The sequence below is a fragment of the Dama dama genome, chromosome 18 (assembly GCF_033118175.1).
Source record: "Dama dama isolate Ldn47 chromosome 18, ASM3311817v1, whole genome shotgun sequence".
Taxonomy (NCBI): Eukaryota; Metazoa; Chordata; class Mammalia; order Artiodactyla; family Cervidae; genus Dama; species Dama dama.
In genome coordinates, this window is record NC_083698.1 from 47,574,015 (window position 1) to 47,594,472 (window position 20,458).

A 20,458-nucleotide genomic window follows, 5' to 3' on the forward strand; every position below is an offset into this window, starting at 1 on the left:
CATCTTGATAGAATTGGGAGAGGACAGAAAATTTATCGTAATAAGTTTACTTTACATCATCTTCTATAACTTTGTCACACATGATTGTAAGTCTAGCTTGGCCTTTATTTTGTTATCTATTCAAGAGTGCGGAACTTTAAAATGCGAGGAACAAATAGGAACAACCACGGAGATTTTTTACATTTCTTCTGTCTCTTCTGTGTGATAACTGTTGTTATGGATGTTTGCTAAGCGATTAGGGGACAACTTGGCCTCCAAGATTTAAAATAGTGAAGAGTGATCAGAAAGTGAGGGGAATCCTGGATAAATGTTAATATCTTCCATAAAAATACATGTTTGTATGACTGAAGACATTCTCTTGTAAGAAAAAGAAATCACGTTTAACATTTTAGTGTGCCAAAATATAAGCTTCAAAAACGCATTGTTCACCATTATCTATTTGTTGAATTGAGAATTGAAGTGAGAAATGCCCTTCACCATTTTTCTGTTAGAAATATGAGGGTTCTTAACATGTTTTAAAATTTCTGGTTATTGTTCTCTGTCTTCTGAAGAAGATAGAAAAGTGTTTGTAAAACCTCACTTGTATGTTCTCCTGTTTTATTTTTGCACATAACACTCATTTTTATTTCTTCCTGTCCTTCCCAGGTGAATGGAGGTATTGAGAACACATTAGAGAAAGAGGTGGTGCAGTATGACTACTACTCTTCTTATTTTGATATATTTGTAAGTATTCTCTGGTGTACATTTCATTTTGGACATGATGAGACTAACCAAAAGGCAAACTCTCAGTAGACCTCAGTTTTTGTGCAATTCTTTTTTCCTCTTTTAAACATTATCTTTCCTTTACCTTTATCCTTGGACCATTCAGTGCTGTCTCTCTCTGGTCATTTCAAGGAAAGAAAAGATTAATGAGAAATAAGGGAGCATAGCAGAAGAAGTCATTCAGATTTTCCTTTATTCTTTCAAAAGTAGCTGAGATAGAAGCCATCAGCAGATGCTAAAAAGGAAAATTTACCTGTTTATATAATAGCACAGTGAACATGCCATTCGTTTTCTCTCTTGTGGTAGATTTCTGAGTGTATTTTTAATAATGATTCTGTTTCATTTTTCCATAATAGGAGCTTTTGAGAAAACTGATATATTGACAATCTTGGGCAACATTAGTCAGTTGTAGAACTGTATAGATGCAGTTCTGTAGATGAGGTGTTCATTTTATTCAAAGGAATATTTGCAGTATCTTTCTAGGATACATTGTGACTTTGATTGGGTTTGATAGATCTCCATGGTATCTTTTTACCAGGTGGTAGTGTGAATAAGTCAGGTCCTACCATTGTGTTACACAGTATAGGCAATTGAAATTCATTAAAAACTCCTCCAAATTCATTTTAACTACTTTATTCACTATCCTTAGAAGCTGTGTGCACAGTGGTTAAGACCCTTACAGTCAGAAAAACCTAGGTTTTATTCACAACACAGCCAGTAATTGTATATCTTTGTATATATTAGGTCTAAACTTCAGTTTGCTCCTATGTGAAATGAAATCATCATAGTTTTGAAACATAAGTAAAATAATACCCAGAAAACACTTAGCCCAATGAAAGGTATGTCTCAGAAGCTCAGCGATTTACCTCCAATCATTGTTATCATCATCATTAACTTTGGTTGAAAATATTAATGGCTATATTTTCTAGTGGCGTTTGAACTGCTCTGAAAAGTCTAGCTTGTTTTGTTTTTCTGACTCACCGTGCTGAAGTGTGGAGCAGGAAAGAGATGGGATTCCCAGTAAATAGAGATCCGGGTTCCTTGTCATCACCCCCTTGCAATCGGAGTAAATTCCACTTTCATCTGTACAGTATGTTAGTGTTCCAATAAGATTGTTTTGAAAAAGTGTTTGACTGCCACAGAGTATTTGGAAAACCACCGATATAATTTAATCTGCTTTTCCAGAGGAAGACATTGAGTCTCATGGGTCAGTGTCTTGGACCTATCCCACGTCACTGAACTTGTGGCAGAGCATGTTAGATCCTAAATCTCTTGATAATTTTTTTTCTGTAAAGCTATTGACATGTAATAACAAAATTGACTTCTCTCTTTGCTTTTACTTCCTCTGATGAATTTTTCTTAAGTAGTCTGAGCCAGGAATTATTAGGAAGCCAAGTTAATCCTCTGGACATATCTCCAAGGGTTGTCTGAACTCTGCCTAGAGAGTTAATGATATTGGACAATTAGGTGGGACCTATTAGCTCAGCTTGGAAAAACTGTCACTCTTGGCCTTGGAAATGGACACAGCCTCCAGGAAACCTTGGAGTCTGGGAGACTTTGAGATAAAGGAATAAAGATTTATGCCTTTGCCAAGTCCAGAATACAGAGATAGGAGTAGGATAAATAAAGAAACTAAATGGTTAGCACGTTACTGGTAAACCCATTTTTAATGAAAGCCACAAATTAAAACAAATAAAGCGGTAAACTTCATTTACATGAAAGGGTCTTGAGTGAGGTCATATAGCCAATGACAACAATGAAGTTGTCAGCTTCCAGCCCTTCAGCAGTTTTGATGAGTGAGGAACATTTGGCAGACCCCTACCCCGAGGCATTACTCAAGAGCCACCTGACTTCTTACTACTCAGAACGAGCATATGTTTCAAGTAAAATAGGTAAAATTTTATTCTATGTTTATTCCTTAGTAAATGAGAATTACTAAGACAATTGGAATAGTGGCTAAGAGCCTGATCTTTGAAATCAGGCTGTCTAGGTTCAATCCTGGCTTCCTCACTAAGATTGTGTGGCCTCAACAGTTTCTGTATCCATTGTAATGGTTGCTGACTCATGGAATTGCTGGGTTGGGGGATTATGTGGGACAGTAATACACATAAAGCATTCCACAAAAGTCCCTGAACCATGGTGAACAATCAGAGGGAAGCTCCTGGGATTGCAAAACTCTAGCAACACCCAGTAACTCAGAGCTTTCCAGTGGACTTCACTAACAATCTGGTATCTTCTGAAAGTGAGTGGAAAGGTACTTGGAGTGGAAAGTCAACTTTCAAAAACATTGTCTCCAACCTTTAAGGATATCAGAATCTAAATGGACTCAAATAGAAAGGTAAAAGAAACACCTCACTATATATTCTTTTCTTGATAATGGGAAGTTAATTTGAGTCCCTGTCTATGCGATATTCGACAAATTCTAGAGCAGAGATCCCAAACTGGTCTATAAACCAGTACCTGTCTGTGACAGTTTTCAACTCAATCAGAATAATGAAAACACTTTGGTGGGTTCTTCATAAAACTTAATGTATACCTTTGTGCATATCCCTGAAAACTTGTCTTTTTTTTTTTATATAGCTTTTGGCAGTTTTTCGATTTAAAGTGTTAATACTTGCATATGCGGTGTGCAGACTGCGCCATTGGTGGGCCATAGCGGTGAGTATGCCTGCTGAGCGGTTCCCGCCTCCAGTGCTCGGGGCCAAGGCCTGCTCACAAGAGGCCTGAGCTGGGGGCATGTGTGGTTTCCACCCGAGCTGAATCCTCCTGGCTTCTCCTGAATCCCTGTGCTTCACACCTCAGTAGGTTTCGTTCTCCAGGGCTTCTCTCCAGAGTTGATGAGTAACTAGCTTTATTGCTATGGAAGCTGAGACAAATGAGGAATCCAGGGGCCTAGCAGTGATTGTGGTCCAAGCACCAGCCCACCCTCTACCTCATTTTGCAAATGAGAGATGAGTTCAGTCCCTCTGTCTCAAAGCAGTTTGGACCATTTCCTCTTGGGTTGAAACATCTTGGTGATTTTTCGCCATTTGATCTCTTCTGATTTTGATCCCTGCCTTCCTCCCAGTGTTACCCACCTCCCTCCAGTCTTAAAGGTAAAAGTTCCCTTTTATTGCTGCCTTCGGATTTCTTGAAGGCAGTGGCATTTTTTACTCACGTCCATTTCCTGGCATCCAACCCAGAGCTTTGGCCCAAACTCTTCTCATTAAGTATTCATTGGTTGAAAGAAGAATTATAAGCAATTCTGCCTGAATTATTTTCACCATTTCCATGGACCTCTGAACAGTCACCATGTTGAGAGCTCTAAACAAGGCAGGTACATGGGGGAAGCTCCTCAGACTTGAAGACTTGGGCAGGACTAAACTGTGTGGGACCTTGGTCTGTGTGGGCCTGGCACGGGCTTGTCCAGGTGGGCATGGAGTTGTTTGCTGTCCTAAGAGGGCATCCACCATGTGCCTTGTCTGCCTGGACCATCTCTTCTGAGCATCCATCGAACCCCAAGCTCACATTTCATGGATGGAGGCCATCAGTTTCTGTCAGACTCAGCTCCCTTTCCTGAATGTACGCTATTGCTGATCCCAAACAGCTGTGATGGTTGTCGCTTGTCCATTTTCTCCAGCGATCCAAATTTGGGACATTCTGTTCAGTTTCCATGATGTGCACTGGTATCTTTCAGAAAATCTGTCTCAATGTTTGTTTCGGAAAGTGGTTGACTGTGCAGTGAGTTTTAAGAAACCTTCTTCAGTCTCTAACTTGAAATTGTCAAGGGGTCATTTTAAGCACATCCATTTTATTGTTTTTGATTCTTGTTTCTAAAAACATGTACAGAGAGGGGGTCAGGCAGCTGGAAGGAGTCAGCTGGTTCCTGAAAAGCACTTAGTGTCAGCCTGTAAAATTAATTAGTATCAGAATGTAAGATGCCTCCTCTCCCAATCCTGGGGTGTCTGTGTGTGTATGTATTAACATGTATATGTGTGTGTGTGTGTGTGTGTGTGTGTGTGTTGTGTTTTGCTCACAAAACTGATTCTGCAACTTTGTTCATAGTGACCATGCATGACACCTGGTGTTTCTTGACCTCTGTTTTGTCAGTCAAGGCTCCTGTTGGCATGCACTTTGGTTAGGTTTCCTATTGCTACATATCTTAGTTAGAGGATGAAGACATGAGGCCCAGGTCCTGTGGGAATAATCTCTGGGCTTCCTGAGCCCTGGGGGAGCCCTGCCTCGCATTCACTGGTCCCCCCTATGCAGGTAGCATCTTTACATGTTGTACCCTCCAGTGGACAAAATTGAGTTTCCCAACATACCAGCCTGTGGTTGAAGGGAAACCTCAAGCTGCCACGCAGGGCATCCGCGCCATGTGGAAGCCCTCTTTGCCCCCATCCAGTTTAGGGGACAGAGGAAGAGTGACATGGGAGGAAGCCAGGTGCGCCAGGGCCTTTTCGAGCGTTACCTGATCCTGGCCCAGATGGTTCTCCTGCACGAGGGAGATGCCTTTACAGTGTCAGATATCTAATTTGAATGTTGCTGGATTATGTGTCTTTCAGTTGACAACAGCAGTGACCAGTGCCTTTTTATTAGCAAAAGTGATCCTCTCAAAGGTACGCCTTTCCACTCTTTCTGTGCCGTGACTGTCGTACTGATGCCTTGTTCTCTAGGATGAGCTCATGGTAACTGTGTTTGTCTCTCCTGGTCGCGTCTGTTCTTCCAGCTTTTCTCACAAGGGGCTTTTGGCTATGTGCTGCCCATCATTTCCTTCATCCTTGCCTGGATCGAGACATGGTTCCTGGACTTCAAAGTGTTACCTCAAGAGGCAGAAGAAGAAAACAGTAAGTTTCTCTCCGAGTTTACCTCCTGAGACCAGCCAGGTTGGGGGGAGGGGCTGCAGAGTTCTGGCTTTGCTTTTTTTAGTTTTTTAATTTTTATTTTATATTGGAGTATAGTTAATTTACACTGTATGTTAGTTTCACATATATAACAAAGTGATTTAGTTGTTCATATACATATATTTATTCCTTTCCAAATTTTTTCCCATACAGGATATTACAGAGTATTGAATAGAGTTCCCTATGCTATTCAGTAGGTCCTTGTTGATGATTTATCTTTTATATATTAGTGGTGTATATATGTAATCCCAACCTCCTAATTCATCCCTTCCTCTCCCACCTTTCCCCTTTGGTAACCCCTTTGATGGGTTGCTGATGGAGATGGAAAGGAGAGGGGGAAGTTAGCCAGCCAGAGAAATGTTCACCCGTCTCAGGCTTTCCATCCTCCTCTGAGTAGAGGGTGAGAGCTGGCAATATGTGGTCATGAATCCTATTAAAGTTGTTATCATCTCCTTGTGTAGCTTTGAGCGTCATGGCATGTTCACTGGGAGATCCAAGTGATTGAACTTTAGACTGAATTATTGGGCTGGAATTCTTCCCTGTATGATGGCCTTAGTGGCAGCACCCACATTCCACCTGTCCCCTTAGACACATATAATCAAAGTTCAAAGCAGAGACTCAAGACAGTTGTAAGACTTGCTGTTTTTATGTTCTCTGTCATCTGGCTGGATTTGCCCCACCTAATAGGCAAAAAAAAAATTTCTTATGTCTTACAGAAAGTTAAACATGACTATAACCTCAAGATATAGTAGAAGGAAAAATAAACTTGTAAGTGGTTTTATTTTTCAAAAGATCATGTACAAAGATGAAATCGGTGAGAAAAGAATTATCATTCAAGAATAGATTTTAAAACACATTAACCAGACTAAGATCCATTTTCTATCTTGTGCCCTCTGTTCTGTTATGAAACTGTATTGTGGAAAAGGGACAAGTAAAGCTAAATGAAGCCGCTTGTTAAAAAAGTTGTAAATAGAGGAATTCCCTGGTAGTTCAGTGGTTAGGACTCTGGGCTTCCACTGCAGGGGGTGTGGGTTCAAACCCTGGTTAGGGAACTAAGATCCCTCGTGCTGCCAGGCCTGGCCAAAAGTAAAAAAACAAAAATTGTTTAAATTGTATATAAACATCAAACTGAACTTTAGTGAAAGTATGTCAGCTGTTCGTGTGACTGAGGCTTGCGTGCCTGTGTGATTAAACTAAAGTCACTAATAAAAGAAAAACACATGATTTGTGAAAACATTGAAAATAGCGTTTATTTTCACTGTAAGCAGTATTTCATGCACACCTGGCACCTGCTGCCTGGCCTGGTGCTTCCTCCAGCTTTAACTCGGTATAACCCAGCTTCAGCCAGAAGAACGCGTTGTCCACAGCCTCTCTGTTAGCGCTTTTTTGCTTTTATGCTGGCATTTCTCTAACCAGATTAGACTAGAGGCCATTTGTACAAGCTCATGAGTTCTTTTTGTTGGTTTGTTTGGCTTTGTGCTTTGCTTTTGATGTTGTTGGTTTCTGTAGGGAAGTAGGTATTTCCAGATGGGAAGATTCTATTAACAGTTAGTTTTTGGTTGAAAGATTTTTCAAAGTACCCTTTCCTACTAAGAGTTTTTAAAATGTAATAATAATACTGTTTTATTTTGGTTAACCTGGCCACAAATCTACCAGAACAGTGGCATCATTCTCAGCATCCGAATTTCTTCTCTTCTAGGACTCTTGATAGTTCAGGATGCCTCGGAGAGGGCGGCGCTGATACCTGGGGGTCTTTCTGATGGTCAGTTTTATTCTCCTCCTGAATCTGAAGCAGGTAGGAAATTTGATTTATCATTTATGTTTTTGTCTTATCATTCAGAAGCTTTCCCCCCCTCACCTCACCCCCGTACTCCTCAATATGCTTAGCAAACATTTAACATACCAGACATTTAGGATGTGAATATAAATAAGACATGGTCTTGATGTGCACCCCATGATGAGATGCAGAGTTGCAAAAATAAACATGGTAGAAGGCCTTACACACTGGTATGTGGACAGGGGAGAGTCTTGATGCTCTCTTATCTGTCACCCCCTGATGGACCTTCCTCCAGAATCCCCCATGTCTGAGAGCACCACCCACCCCGTTGCCCATGTCAGAAACCAGAGCCTCACTGGGGACTCCGCCCCTTTCCTGTGGCTCCCGGCCCATCATTCCCCATGCCATTTTGATCTTTGTTGCTACCTTCTTGATTTCATTTAAATTGCCATCACTTCTGTTTCTGCAACAGCCTCCTCCTCAGTTGCCTTCTCCCAACCAGCCACCATAATACCATGTTAGATAGAATGACTGCCTTGTTCTAAGGGTGCCTCATAACCTCTCTAAGGAGGTCAAAGTCTCATTATCCCTGTTTTAGAGATCAGCAAGTTGAAGCGCAGAGAGGTGAGATAGTTCATCCAGTATTACACAAAGAGTAAGAAGGTGAAGCTTGGACTTGAACCCCAGCTCCAGGGCTAGCATCTATGATCACAGCTAATATATGCAAATTTTATATATTTTTCATTATTAGCAAAATTGACCATGTTATTATTCCCTTGCCTAAAAGCCTTCAGTGACACAAAAGATTAAGAAAGTGATTGGATCCTAAGCCTGGCAGAAAGCACCTGTATGTCCATCTTTACCCATGGTCCAAACTCTCCTCTCATCATGCTCCTGTGTGCTATTCTTAGATTTCTGAAAATACACCAGAGCCCCCAAGCCATTGTGCATCTTGCTTGTTCTGTCCTTGACATACCTCTGTGGTCCTAGTGTCCCCTCAGATGTTGAGAAGCCTTCTTCCTGACCCCACCCCCACCATGCCCCCGACTCCCCTCAGTCGTCGGTAGGGCATCTTTTGCCTCATGTTCTGTGAGATCCCTTCCACAGCGCTGTCATCCTGTGCTGACTGCACTGACTTTGGCAGTAACTCGGCCTGTTCCTATTACTGGGATGTAAACTTGAGTTAGAGACTACATTATTTTATTCTCACATTACACATAGTAAATATTTTAAACACACACACACACAATAGAGTAAAACAAGCTCCAGGCAGAAAGAGCCATGTGAAGATCAAAGACATCATATTGTGACATAGGGAGTCAGGGGAACTTGAAGTAACTTGATATTCTGGAGTATTGGTGTTGAATTTAAAAGCAATATAAAAGAAAATCATAGGGCTTCCCTTGTGGTCCAGTGATTAAGAATCTGCCTTGCAGTGCAAGGGACACCGGTTTGGTCCCTGGTCCAGGAAGATCCAACATGCCACAGAGCAACTAAGCCCATGTGCCACAACTACTGAGCCTGAGCTCTAAAGCCCGGGAGCTGCAACTACTGAAGCCCGAGCACCTAGGGCCTGTAGTCTGCAGCAGGAGAAGCCACCGCAATGAGAAGCCTGCATACCGCAACAAATGGTAAAGCCTGCAGGGAGCAACAAGACCCAGCCCAGATGAAAAATAAAATAAATAAGTAAATCTTAAACAACAACAACAACAAAATCATAGAGTCAGATGAAATAAAGATGTGATTGAGCAGAAATGCTGTTTCTCAGTCAACTGACCCTAGGATGAATAGTAAACTTTTCATTACCTCGTTATAAGGATGATTTCCTTGAGATTTTTGTATGTCAGATAAATCATTTTTTTCCTTTTTTTTGAAGTTTACATTATAGTTCATGATGTTGTGTACCTTTTTACTGAGACTAATAGAATTTCTCAGCACCTATGTGTACTTTTTCTTTTAATCAGAAGTTCAGAACAGCAGGATAATAATGTGAGGAATACCTCAGGCATTTTTCATCAAGCAAGCCATGGGCTTCCTCCTCTGACTTTTACCACCCCCTAGTGGCAGTTGAAAGCATTACCACGTCACAGAATTATGAGCTAAACAAAAACAGCACTGTAAGCATTCCGCTGGGTGGCTGCATTGTTTAAGCAAAGACCAGTTTAGTAGTGGGCAGAGGAGTGTTCGAGGTGACTTACTTTACTGTATATTTTCATTATCTGTGTTCAGTTTAGGAAAGAATTAAGATTAAAAATTATTCTTGGAATTAATGTGCCCAGAAAAGATTTTACTCTAAAGCTTTCTTGTTAGGTCAGTGGACAAATATTAAATGGTTTCAGCAGCAGAAGTTATAAGCTTTTTATCCTAGTATCCTGCTGACTGGCCCCTAGTCATTAAGAGGACAGCTGGGGCCTGTCTTGCCTCTTGTCTGTCTTTCTCTAGTACCAAGTTGAGTGCCTGGTACATAGGTACATAGTAAACTTAGAACTTTTGAAGGAATGAATTTTGAAGGAAGAAAGAAATTGGGTCACCAAAAATTTAAATGTTAGCATTTTTCCTTGTGAAGGAGTGGCTTGAATTTGAAGAGTCACAGAGCCTTGGAAAATTAGCAGATTTTAGTAGATGTATTTTAAAGGATATAAGGTGTCTTGTTTGCAGATTTCCTTGCTGCTTTAGCCGTATCCTGTTCGCCTGTGTATTAAGTTGAAAGAATGAGGAAGCCCAGTTCTCAGATGGTTGGGTTAAAGTTCTTATGTGCTCAGATAATTTAAATGAACCACTTGTGATGCTGGATAAAAGGTAATTTGTCATGTCCTGAATCACTGAACGGTTGACTTAAAGAATAACTCAGTCGCATCCTGTCATCTGTGCTAAACAAGTCTAGATGAAGGCACTGAAAATTTAATTTGACACCATCCATGCTGGTGTGGGCTGTCTGTGAAATTATGTCCCCTGTGGTGTGGCTGCAGATGTGTCTTCTCAGTTGTTATTGTTAGTTCTTAAATTTTTAAGCCTGAGTTCTTAGGAGTTACCCTTGTGTCCACAGAGCATAGTGCTAACCAGTGATTGGACAGGTTTTGTGATCAGGCACCTTGGTTAAGACTTGCATCCTCGGCCAGATGGCCATTTGTATGTATTGGATAGCACATTTGAATTTCAGGTCTTTTCGAGTCTTCTTCCGCTTGTGCTTTTTGCTGAATATTTTTGCATCTCCTCTGCACATGTTTACAGCCTCACAGTCGCCTGGTCTAGCATAGGTTCTCTTGGGTTTCCGCTGAGTTTGCACACAGCTTCAGGCAAGTATATGCTCGCTGCAGCCTTGACCATCACCTCAAACCAGCAGAGACTCTGGGCCTTTGCTCACACACCACTGTTGCACCATTGCATTACTCCTCACCTCAGATGAAAGGAGCTCCTTCAACTGTGTAAATCTGCTGCCAGTCCTCACAGCCTGCCATACTTGGAAGAACCTTCATACCATGAAGCTGAGTGATGGGAGGTGGGGGAACAATATTGTTCTCTCAGTTCTGCAGTTTTTCAATCACTTCTCACAAAGTTTCAGGCCTTATTAGGTTGCCTCCCTAGCACTGAATCTGCTGTTTGGTTCATTAGTTTTTATACTCACTTTTCAGAGAAGACTGGTTGAACTCGTTCTTTGACAATAGTTGGAACACCTTAGTAGCTTTCACGTTGAGATTAGGGAAAGCATATGTATTATTGTGGTTTAAAAATTTGACTTTATTTAGGACTTCCCAGTAGTTCTAAAGCATGCCAGTTTATTGTGGCTTGAATGCCGTTACCCTCACAGGTGGAAAGTGAGCCCGGAAACAGGAAGACTCCATGTGACCGCCTTCCTTAGACTCCTTGCCAAGTGAGATGGCAGTTAAACCACCCTGGAGTCTCTAAGATTTACAGCAGTGCAATATGCTGGGAAGTGAAGCCTTCCTGCCACTGCATCTTTATGTATTTGTTTTGCCACAAACCTAATCTGAACGACATGATATTTGTGAGGTTTAGGTGTGGGACACAGACATTTCCTTAAGCTTCTTCGGGGTTCATTCTTCTGTGCCAGATTTGTTCTTGGCTATAATCCAGGCAGACGTTCTCCATAAAGTGCCCTTTTTAAAAAAAAAAAAAAAATTATTGGGTTATAGTTGATTTACAAAGTGGTATTAGTTTCAATTGTATAGCAAAGTGCATCAGTTATACATAATATCCACTCTTTTTAAGACTCTTTTCCCTTATAGGTCATTAGAGAGTATCGAGTAGAGTTCTGTGTGCACACAGTAGTTATCTATTTTGTATATAGATTGTGTCTGTGTCAGCCCCACTCTCCCCATTTATCCTGCCCCCCAGTTTCCCTCCTGGGGAAAGTGTCCTTTTTGAACTGTGTTATCTGATAGGAGCAAAGTAACAGTGAGGCAGGCTGCTCTTGTGGGTGAGTAGGTAACATCCTAACCTGTCCCCTCGGTCTCCTCACCACCGTCTTTAGTTCCCATGCCTGAGTATGAGAGGAATGTGTAATTGCTATAAAAATGTGAAAAGAAGAAAAGTAGAAGCTAACTCTCCTTCAGACTATTCAGCAACATTAATATTGACAGTTTGTTTCTTTCTACTTTTGTGTTTATAATTTACATAATGTGTGTTGGCCATACTGTCTATATTATTTATACCCTTTTTAAAAAGTTATAAAGCCACTTTAAGTTTATGGTAGAAATTTTGGAATATCCAGAAATGTACATAAGTCACCTGGTCTTTTTTTTTCCCCTAGTCTTACTGATTCATGCTAGTATATAAAGTTTATAAGTTTTTATCAAATATGATCTTATACTGTATTTCTTGTTATATATTTGCTTTTACTTTTATTGCATATATATTTCCCATGTTGTTATGTACTATAGAATTATATTTCCATGAAATGAAATATACTTCATGGAAATATAATAATTAATAATTTTCTGCACTCAGACATTAGATTTTCCTTCTCATTTTTAGAGGGAAAATCTCATAATGGAAAAAAGTGTTATTTCCTCAAGGATATATCCTAAGGATATCATCCCAGAGTAATGACTGGGTCCAATTGAAGAATAGTAGAAGGTAGGGGCTTCCCTGGTGTGGTCCAGTGGTTAAGATTCCATGCTTAAGATTCCATATAATTCTACATAATATTCTACATAAGATTCCAATGTAGAGGGCATGGATTCGGTCCCTGGTCAGGGAACTAAGATCCCACATCCTGCATGTTGTGACCAAAAAATGAATAAAAATAAGAATTGAAAAATAAAGTATGTTCTTAAAAGAAACAATAATAGAAGGTTCATGCAACATTGACTCAGAAAGGTTGTAACTGTGGTCGCTGAAACAGCTCACAGCGGTGACACAGCTGCCCCCACACTTTAGACTCCCCCTCTCTCACTGGCTGAATACAGCCATTTTTCAAATATGTATATTAAATTATTTATACCAAAGAGATTTTCACTTGAAAACCAAGGAAGCTTTTCAGCAAAGAAACACACGTGGAGGAGCAGTGGGTAATAGTTCTTGGTCTATATGAATATTTTTAGAAGAACATACATGAAATCCATTGGACAGATTAGTGTGAATGATATTTAAAAGTTTTCCCTCTACAAGATATAATGTAAAACTATTTTACAGTTTCGTTAACTTAAATCTCTTGTGGATTAAACACATGTAGCCCTCATTTAAAATTTTATGCATGTATATCATAATGTTAAAGAAATTATTTGTTACTGTAATTGAATGTGGTACTTTTTCTCCTTCCCCTTCTCTACCACCTAGGATCTGAAAATGAAGCTGAAGAAAAGCAGGACAGTGAAAAACCACTTTTAGAGCTATGAGTAAGACTTTTGTTAAAGTAAGTCTTTGAAAATGAAACTGTAATAGTGAAGTAGTTAAATATGGAGCCTTCCTTCAAGTAGATTCAAAGTTAAATTCAGAAAATATGGGAGTGATTATAGTTATATTTCTCCTAATTATGTGAATTTGTCAGGCACATTTTATTATATAAAATCTCTTAACATTTTCTAGGTATAAATTGGCGGAGGATGAAAACTACCTCAGAGACCCACATTTCTGTATAAGGATGGCTTAGTTTGTTTTGTTTATTGTAGCCAGAATGTCTCCATGTCAGACCAGATTTAATTACAAACCCTGACTTCTGATGGGGCGAGGGCAGCAGTCCCGGGAGGTGGCACTGTCCTTGTCTCCACTTACACCCTACACGGAGGCAGAGAGACTGAGGGTGGGTGACTGGTCCAGGGTCCCACAGCTGGCGGGGGCAGAGCTGGGACTCAGGCGCCCCATCTGTACCGGCATCCACTCTGGTGCACACCGGATGGTCGTCTCTGGAGTGTGTTGGAGCTTCTGAGATGACAGGCGTGGTCCAGTCACAGCAGTCGGGCTCCATGTGCCTCCGGTTTGGGGCACGTTGTTCAGTCCCTTCAAATCATCAAAGGAAACATGTTAACTTCACAAATATGAGCAAATAAACAGTCAATTATAAAAGCTGTATTTCTGCTTAATTATTTAACCACAGAAGGGAAAGAATACATCTTAAAACTTCATCTGATAAGAAAAAAATAATCTATAACTATGTATAATGAAGGATGTTAACTTATGTAGACTTACTGTGGTGACCATTTCAAAGTATATACAAATATAGAGTCATTATGTGATATAACTTAAACTAATAAAATGTTATTTATCAATTATATCTCAATTAAAAATAATGAAATAAAATTTTAAAGCAGGAAAAAGCAGTGCACTGATTCTTAGAAGGTGGGCAGTTGGCATGGGGTCAGATAGAGTCAGAGGCTGCCAGAGTCCTGGTATTGAAGGCCCTGCATCAGTGGTGTCCACTGTGCTTCGGGCCCTTTTCCTACAACAGTGTTCAGACATGAGACAAAATCATGGGCCTGTGAATAGTAGATCCTTTTCTAAAAGGCTTTAAGTTCTCGTGTTGCCCTGCCCAGGTTTTTCAAGTGTAGCATTTTGCCTTTTCACGCTGCATCTCAAACATTCTTGTGTTCTCTCTTCTTCTAAGTGTGAAAAACCTTCATTGAAAGTCACCAGAAAGAAAAAGGAACTGGAGATGGGGGTCTCCCTATTGAAGGCTGAAATGGTGACAACCACTGCTGACATTATTGAACGGCTAATAAAGAATTTATTTATTGTAATACCTCACAGACATGGTACCATACCCACATCCATTTATGTCACCTGCCTGTGGCTGGTAAGATAATGTCGTGGTCCACCCTGTATTCAGTGAGACTGGATCTGATCTGTCAGTGAATAGTTGCAGAAAGTCTTGTGCTGTGTTCCTGATCAAAAAGGCTTCTTAATATATTGGAATAACACTTTTTTAGAATGCAAAATATCTTTATTTTGATTTGCAGAATGGAATTTTTTTGTCTCATGTTACGAATTTCTTTTGTATTTCTTTTTTAACTCCCTACATTTCCCTTATGTTTTATAACTCATGCACATGCGCTATTTGTACAGTTTTAAAAGGTAATAAACTCCAACATATCAAAATGATTAGTTTATTTTTCCTGTTTGCATTATGTATTTGGCCTAAAGTGTTAGAATTACAAAAGTGAAACCTGAGGGATTGTGAATACATATAAAAGGTTACCAGAGATAGAATCTTTCTCTTAGAAGTATGATCTAAAATAGTCTGACTACCCTTCTTTAAACCCTGTCTATGAAATTATTTCCCCTTGTGTTTAGTTAGCTTGAATCAAAATGAAATCAATTCTATTGTGAGCTGTTTTCGTTAAAAAGAAATATTCGACTCATTGCTTCATGGGAAGCAGCATGTCTGTCAGTTTCCTGTCGTTATTCATTATGTCATTTAAGAACAGAAGTACAGCTGGAATTCCTTGGGAGCCTGGGGCCTCACCAGAAGGAGCGCCTTACGTGGAGAAAGGGGGAGCTCCAGGCTCAGGCTGTGGACTAAGACCTCAAGACTTCAATGGTGTCATCACAGTGAGAATGTCCTGTCCCAGGAGTGGACCTGCATCTACACCATGACCACAGCGGGGCCTGAGCCGGACATCAGCATGTGACTTTAACCTAGGAAGGAGCTCTCCCCCTATGCTCAGGCTGGACTAGGAGGATGTGGCCAGTCCTCCTGGGAGGGCAGGGACCCCAGATGTTGGCTCTCAGAGAAAAGACAAGAGGAAGGAAGGATGTGACTTGACTGTGCTGCAAGTTCCGACTGTGAGAGCTGAAGCCTTGACCTCAGCCAGAGCCCTGCTTCCCTCTGGAGCTGGACGGATGGAGTCCAGGGCCTGGACCCCTCTCTGGACCTGCTGGGTGGGGAGGAGAGCCACCTGCTCTTCATGCTCATGTTGCCGAGCAGCCCTCTGCTATTCACCCGACACCCTGTCGTCTGATTTACCATCTGGAAAGCCTTGCTCAGATTAACTCTGAAGTCATTTTGTCCCTTCAGGAGGCTTGGGTGACTCAGGATATATGATACTCAATTGCACAGCTAGGTGACCCCAGGGCCTTCTGTATCTCGTTTCTCATGAGGGAGAAAGCGCATCCCTGTTGCCCACATCTGCAGTCTTTCCAAGTCACTGGGTTCAGGGATCGGGTCTCATGTCACCTGGTCTACACTGAGAAAATAAAACCAAGACATATCAGCCTCACAGATCATGGAAGAGCACAGGTGGTTGGTGGAAGGAGTCCTGTGTTCCAAGGAGTCCTGTCTGCCCTTTCCTTCGGGGCCTTGAGGTGCAGCATTTGGACATCCTGAGCATAAGGTTCCCAACTCACAGAGGAGCTCATTGGATGAACTCTGTCTATAAAAGTGGGGAACCTGAACCCGCAGCCCAGAGTATGTGTGATAGCAATCGCAAGACTATGCAGAAGGACCTTTTATTCCATTAACTGTGACCCTTTGAAAGTGAGCAAAGTTGGTTGTGGTTTAACTGTTCTTATTTTTTTGTGACACCCCAGCTACACTTTGCAGAGATCCAGCCAGTGAAGGCCAGTTTGACTTTGAGCTTTTTCCACGAATCAACCACACTTGACAGAGCACATGAACAAAATTGAAACCCTCACAAGCCACACCAGCTCCCTCCTGTTGCCACTCAGGCTGTCTCCCCACCCCCACTGCCCTCCCTTCTCTGCGCCTCCCAGGCCAGGGCTGCCCAGGGTGAGAGAGGCAGGAAGTTGCTGAGAAGTTGGAAACTACCCAGCACTGCCCTTGGGGGCCCCGGCAGGGAAATCAGCTGCACAAAACATTCGGTGGTTTGTATTTTTTCCATCTTGCCTTCTATGCTTTCCCAATGCAGAAATAGTTTCAGATGGCTAAGAGGAGGGCCAGATATTTGGGCTAACGATGCCTGATCACATTCTTCAGAACCAAGAAGACTAAATTAGATTTCTTCTTTCTTGTATCTGGTTGCTCTTCGTTTGTTTCCAGATCTGAACTTCTATTTGGTTTTCAAAAGAACTGGTTTCACGGAAGCTGAAGCAGGTTGTAATCATACAAACAAAAAACACCTTCCCAATTTTAAAGGAGACAATTTTTTTCTAATACACAAAAAGGATTTTCGAATCACTTATTTTTTTCACCCATGCACCATGCAGTGAACTTTTTGTTTTGTCTGTACCTATAGAAATAGACACATGTATAAATGAGCATTGTTATAATATGTGTTACTATTGTTACTCAATAGAAAAAGTGATCAAAGGACATGAATAAATACTGCAGAGGAAAGGAAATCTGAATTGACTTTAAATATATAAAGAGATGCTTATCCTCACTCACAGAAAGAGAAAAGCAAATTAAAACCACAATGAGATAAATGAGATATTATTTTTCACCTGACAGAACAGCAAAATCCTATCCTATGACATTACTCTCCCCACATCAACCTACATTGTGGTATAGGTGCAGGTTGGTGCTGTGTCCATCACAGGCAATCCTAAAGGAAATCAATCCTGAATATTCATTGGAAGTACTGATGCTGAAGCTGAAACTCCAATACTTTGGCCACCTGATGCAAAGAACTGACCCAGTGGAAAAGACCCTGATGCTGGGAAAGATTAAGGGCAAGAGGTGAAGGGGGCGACAGAGGATGAGATGGTTGGATGGCATCACTGACTCAATGGACATGAGTTTGAGCAAGCTCAGGGAGATAGTGATAGGCAGAGAAGCCTGGGGTACTGCAGTTCATGGGGTCGCAAAGAGTTGAACACAACTGAGCAACTGAATAACAGCAACCATCATGGGCAAGTTGGCCACTGCTGTCAAAATGACCCAATACACATAGTCAAAATAACACAAAACACTGTTATAATTTCAACATCTTTTGTAATAGCGAAAGAGTGGGAAAATGCCAATAATATATCATGGGGAAATTTTGTAAAGTATTGTATATTCACCAGTGAAATATCGCACAGGTTTCTATGTGTCCATAGAGACTGACATAAAAGAACCCTATGCTGTGTAAGCTCAAAGAAACGCAGAATAATGTATATTGTTTACTACCCCTGTGTATGAAGCGGGAAATTAGAGTATGTATTCATGCATATACATTTCTGTTTTATTTATTTACTATTTGTATGTTCATTTGAATTTGCTAAATAAATAAAAGCCAGAATGATGCAGAGGAAATGGAAGTGTAACCTGTAAGAGGTAGGGAGGTACATAACAGTGGTTGAAGCAAAATATCTTAATGCAGTTTTTAGTGTTTTGATTGATTTTGATTCATGTGATGGTATAATCTAATGATTTTACTGGGGTTTCCTAGGCATAATAGTTTTCAAATACACTTCTTAATTTTCCTCTTCTTTAAATAACTTACATTTTTTAGGAAGATGCATAGTAGTCTGTCATATGACATCCTTTATTTTTTAGTTTCTAATTGGGCATTTGGATTAATGTGGGTTTCTGTAAATGGTGCTATAGTTAATCAACATCTTGGCACCTAGATCTTAGTACATACATTTGATTTCCTTAGGAAATTGATGTGTCAGTGGTCAGAACACTTTCCAGGAAAGCAAGTTCTACACTATAATGAGCCCTATGATGGTTCCTTGCTGCCTGAGATCTGAGCTGGCAACGTTGGAACTGTTTTGACCATTTGCTGCCTCAACCAGCTGCACATTCAAATTACTGAAAGAAAAATTTTAAAGTCTGATGCCTGGCCTATGGTGAAGTCTGGATCTCAGTGATCCTTCTCTTCCTTCCTTTTCTCTGTCCTTCCTTCCTTCCATTTATTTTGAGTTATAATTCACATACCATAGGTTCCGCCAAAGATACCAGCTGTTATAATGGATAAAGCAGCAGGACTTAGGTCAGGCAGGCGTGGCCCGTGTGGACTCTGGCACTGCTCCATGTTAACCTGGAGTACATTTCTTAGCTTCTCTGGGAACCTGGGGTTCTCATCAATGAAATGAGTCATACCTGATCTGTATTTTAGTGAAAACATGAGACATGAAGCAAGCAAACTGCCCAGCAGAACTGATGCTCACTAAGCGGTAGGTACTTCCTGTAATTCAAAGAAAACTAAAGAAAGCAAACATATGGGAAGAAGCCTAAGAGCGCATTACAGGGACCATGCGTTTACCCAGATTCGTTCTCATGACTAATAGAAATACTGAATTTCTAGCTTGTCGGCTGAGTTTTTCCAGCTTGGTGTAATATCTCTAGTTAACTCTTTTTACTCAGTTTCTAATTGACCATTATATAAGACTTTGAATAAAGTGGGAAATCCTGCATTACTTAATTGTGACCCGCTTGATTGACAACGAGCTTTCAAAAAAATGAAGTCTTATGAGGGAACGCATTCCAAAATAGTAGAGAGAATTCATAATGTGAAAGACTTTGAGAATTGTTGCCTTGGAGTTTCCCTTTTTTATTCTTGAGGAGTGTATAAACTGCTCCAATTCTGTAAAAACTACTGAGACGTGAGGGTTTTCATGTGGAACTGTACTCATCCTTGCCTCACTTTTCCATTGCGCACCTGCAGATGCAGACTGCTCTTGAGATATTTATTTTATCCAACGAAGTGTCATGGGCTTTAGTCACAGAGGTCCTATTACTAGATGGAAGGTCACTGTGTAAAAGCCTTTCCAGCATGAAAAATTGGGGGTGGGTTGACCTATGACCCTCTAATTGCACACACAGCCTAGGTGCAAGGAGAGGAAACATAAACGGCAATTCTCTTCACCTGCTCTTAGCCTAATAAGGAAGGAAATTTTCCGGTTTTATTTTTTATTTTTTGATAAGTGGATTTATTATCTTTCTAGTTTTTATTGGAATATAGTTGCTTTACAATGTTGTGTAAGTTTCTGTTGTATAGCAACGTGCGTAAGCTTTATGTATACATATATCCCTTCTTTTTGAATTTCCTTCCCGTTTAGGTCACCAGAGAGCATTGAATAGAGTCCCCAGAGCCATACAGTAAGTTCCCATTAGGCATTTAATACATAGTATCAATATATATAGTACCGTATACATAGTATCATGTACATAGTACCGTATACATAGTATCATGTACATAGTACCCTATACATAGTATTGTATACATAGTACCGTATACATAGTATCACATACATAGTATCATATACATAGTATCACACACATAGTACCGTATACATAGTATCACATACATAGTATCATATACATAGTACCGTATACATAGTATCACATACATAGTATTGTATACATAGTACCATATACATAGTATCACATACATAGTATCATATACATAGTACCATATACATAGTATCACATACATAGTATCACAAAAATAGTATCGTATACATAGTACCGTATACATGGTACCATATACATAGTAACATATATATAGTATCCTATACATAGTATCATATACATAGTATCGATAGTACGTGTCTGTCAATTGCAATCTCCTAATTCATCCCACCTTCCTTTCCCCCTTGGTATCCATATGTTTGTTCTCTACTTCTGTATCTCTATTTCTGTTCTGCAAATACAAACCTCCAATTGAAAGTAAAAGTAAACATCTATTCTAGC

The 20,458-nt window shown here is 40.4% G+C and overlaps 1 protein-coding gene across 7 annotated transcripts in view; it reads left to right on the plus strand.

Annotated features, from left to right (window-relative positions):
- The window catches only part of LOC133072236 (STARD3 N-terminal-like protein), a 55,458-nt gene extending 40,479 nt beyond the window's left edge, over positions 1-14,979 (plus strand). For 5 of the 7 annotated variants that reach the window (XM_061165278.1, XM_061165276.1, XM_061165280.1 and 2 more), the window contains 7 exons: positions 646-723; positions 3,343-3,420; positions 5,307-5,360; positions 5,471-5,588; positions 7,345-7,440; positions 13,222-13,297; positions 14,486-14,979. In XM_061165278.1, the coding sequence (XP_061021261.1) occupies positions 646-723; positions 3,343-3,420; positions 5,307-5,360; positions 5,471-5,588; positions 7,345-7,440; positions 13,222-13,280 (483 nt within the window). In that variant the 3' untranslated portion in view covers positions 13,281-13,297; positions 14,486-14,979. Of the gene's footprint in view, positions 1-645; positions 724-3,342; positions 3,421-5,306; positions 5,361-5,470; positions 5,589-7,344; positions 7,441-13,221; positions 13,298-13,470; positions 13,954-14,485 lie in introns of those variants that run through there. The other 2 variants (XM_061165282.1, XM_061165281.1) reach the window with 2 other exon arrangements.
- Positions 14,980-20,458: the final 5,479 nt, after the last annotated feature.